The sequence below is a fragment of the Agrilus planipennis genome, unplaced genomic scaffold, assembly GCF_000699045.2.
Source record: "Agrilus planipennis isolate EAB-ADULT unplaced genomic scaffold, Apla_2.0 scaffold799, whole genome shotgun sequence".
In the NCBI taxonomy this organism is placed as follows: domain Eukaryota; kingdom Metazoa; phylum Arthropoda; class Insecta; order Coleoptera; family Buprestidae; genus Agrilus; species Agrilus planipennis.
Genome location: NW_020440041.1, coordinates 10,780 through 12,076, shown reverse-complemented (window position 1 = coordinate 12,076; position 1,297 = coordinate 10,780). Strand labels below are relative to the sequence as shown.

Genomic DNA, 1,297 nt, shown 5'->3' with positions numbered 1-1,297 from the left:
TATTACTGTAGACGTCCACACAAAATAGTAAATGTTAATTTTTTATTGATCTCTAATTAGACTTAAGCGACGACAGTTATGGGACTGTGGTCAATATGAGTATGGATCAGGATACCTCTTCGCCTCACAGTGGTGTGGGTCGTCCTCATCCGTTCCTTCACGGGTCCACTTCGCCGTCTTATCTTCCGGGTCACACTCCACCACAAGGTCACGACCACTTCCCTTATTCGGATCAACTGTCTGTTTACGCCCCTCTTGGTAAGAGAAAGTCATCAACCATTTTTCTTAAACGATTCGATGGACTTATTGTTACAGGCCAAGGTCCTCCACCAGGAATTGGGATTCCTCACGGCATTCCCGCAAACGGTGATACAGATATTAGTAACGATAGCAGTCCCCGGGGATACCCTGACTTCCCTCCAAGTCCCGACTCGTGGTTGGGTGAACCGTCCAGCGCACATTACTGACCCAGCCATACCAAAATTCCCATCAATCATCATCCAAACCATTCTCGATGACACCGCTTTATTTATACTAACAATAATAACAATTTAAATCAGCACACGCATTATACCGCACAACAGTTGCGTCTTTTGGTTTCTAACACTTCAACGACGCCTCCGTTTGGATTAATTGGATAAATATCCAAATTGCCCGTAACACTTGAATGAAGATTTTACAAGGACCATTTTCAGTCGCTAGTGCAACCCAATTTTCTTTACTTTCTACCGGACTCATAGCTACTTTTTCAATTCTGTGCAAGGATTTGTTCGTTCTTGACGTTTCCGAAGGCATGTTCAAAAAGAAATGCCTAAATAAAGACCATTATGCCTTAACATTGATATAAAAATGCGGGGATAATTCGAAAGATTGAGTATTTGGATATCAGAAGTATAGCATCATTAATACTCGAGTCAAAAAATTGTGACTCATTTTGTCCTCATTTGATCTCAATAGAATTTTTAGAGATATTTCAAACTACAAGACTCAAAAGTCTCATTTTATCCGCGGTTTTCCCGTATCAGGACAAAATGAGACTTTTGAGGAGTAAAGATTATTTAGGAAACCTCATTTTGTCTTCAAAAAGTCTCATTCTTTTCTTGTTGAGGTTAAATTGAGGACTATTGCCATAGGATTGCAGACATTGAGAATAAAATGAGACTTTTTAGAATCCAATGTGATGAGTCTTATGAAAACTTATTGAGGTATCTGAGATTAAAAACGTCTAAATGAGGAAAAAATGAGTCTAAATAGTTCATTTGAGGATAAAATGAGTCCCAATTTTTCGACTCGGGTA

The 1,297-nt window shown here is 39.2% G+C and overlaps 1 protein-coding gene across 1 annotated transcript; it reads left to right on the top strand.

The window, feature by feature from the left end:
* The first annotated feature begins 46 nt into the window (after positions 1-46).
* LOC108743674 (LIM/homeobox protein Lhx4) lies at positions 47-1,003 on the top strand. Its single transcript, XM_018479256.2, has 2 exons — positions 47-258; positions 316-1,003. The coding sequence occupies exons 1-2, from the start codon at positions 96-98 to the stop codon at positions 465-467; spliced, it is 315 nt and encodes a 104-aa protein (XP_018334758.1). The 5' UTR covers positions 47-95; the 3' UTR covers positions 468-1,003.
* The last annotated feature ends 294 nt before the right edge of the window (positions 1,004-1,297 follow it).

What these genes read in the sequence shown, in the direction of transcription:
- LOC108743674 (XM_018479256.2), top strand. Translation starts at nt 96, where the DNA reads ATGAGTATGGATCAGGATACCTCTTCGCCTCACAGTGGTGTGGGTCGT. An exon ending in GTCTGTTTACGCCCCTCTTG is followed by an intron (nt 259 to 315) that starts GTAAGAGAAAGT and finishes TTATTGTTACAG; the next exon opens with GCCAAGGTCCTCCACCAGGA.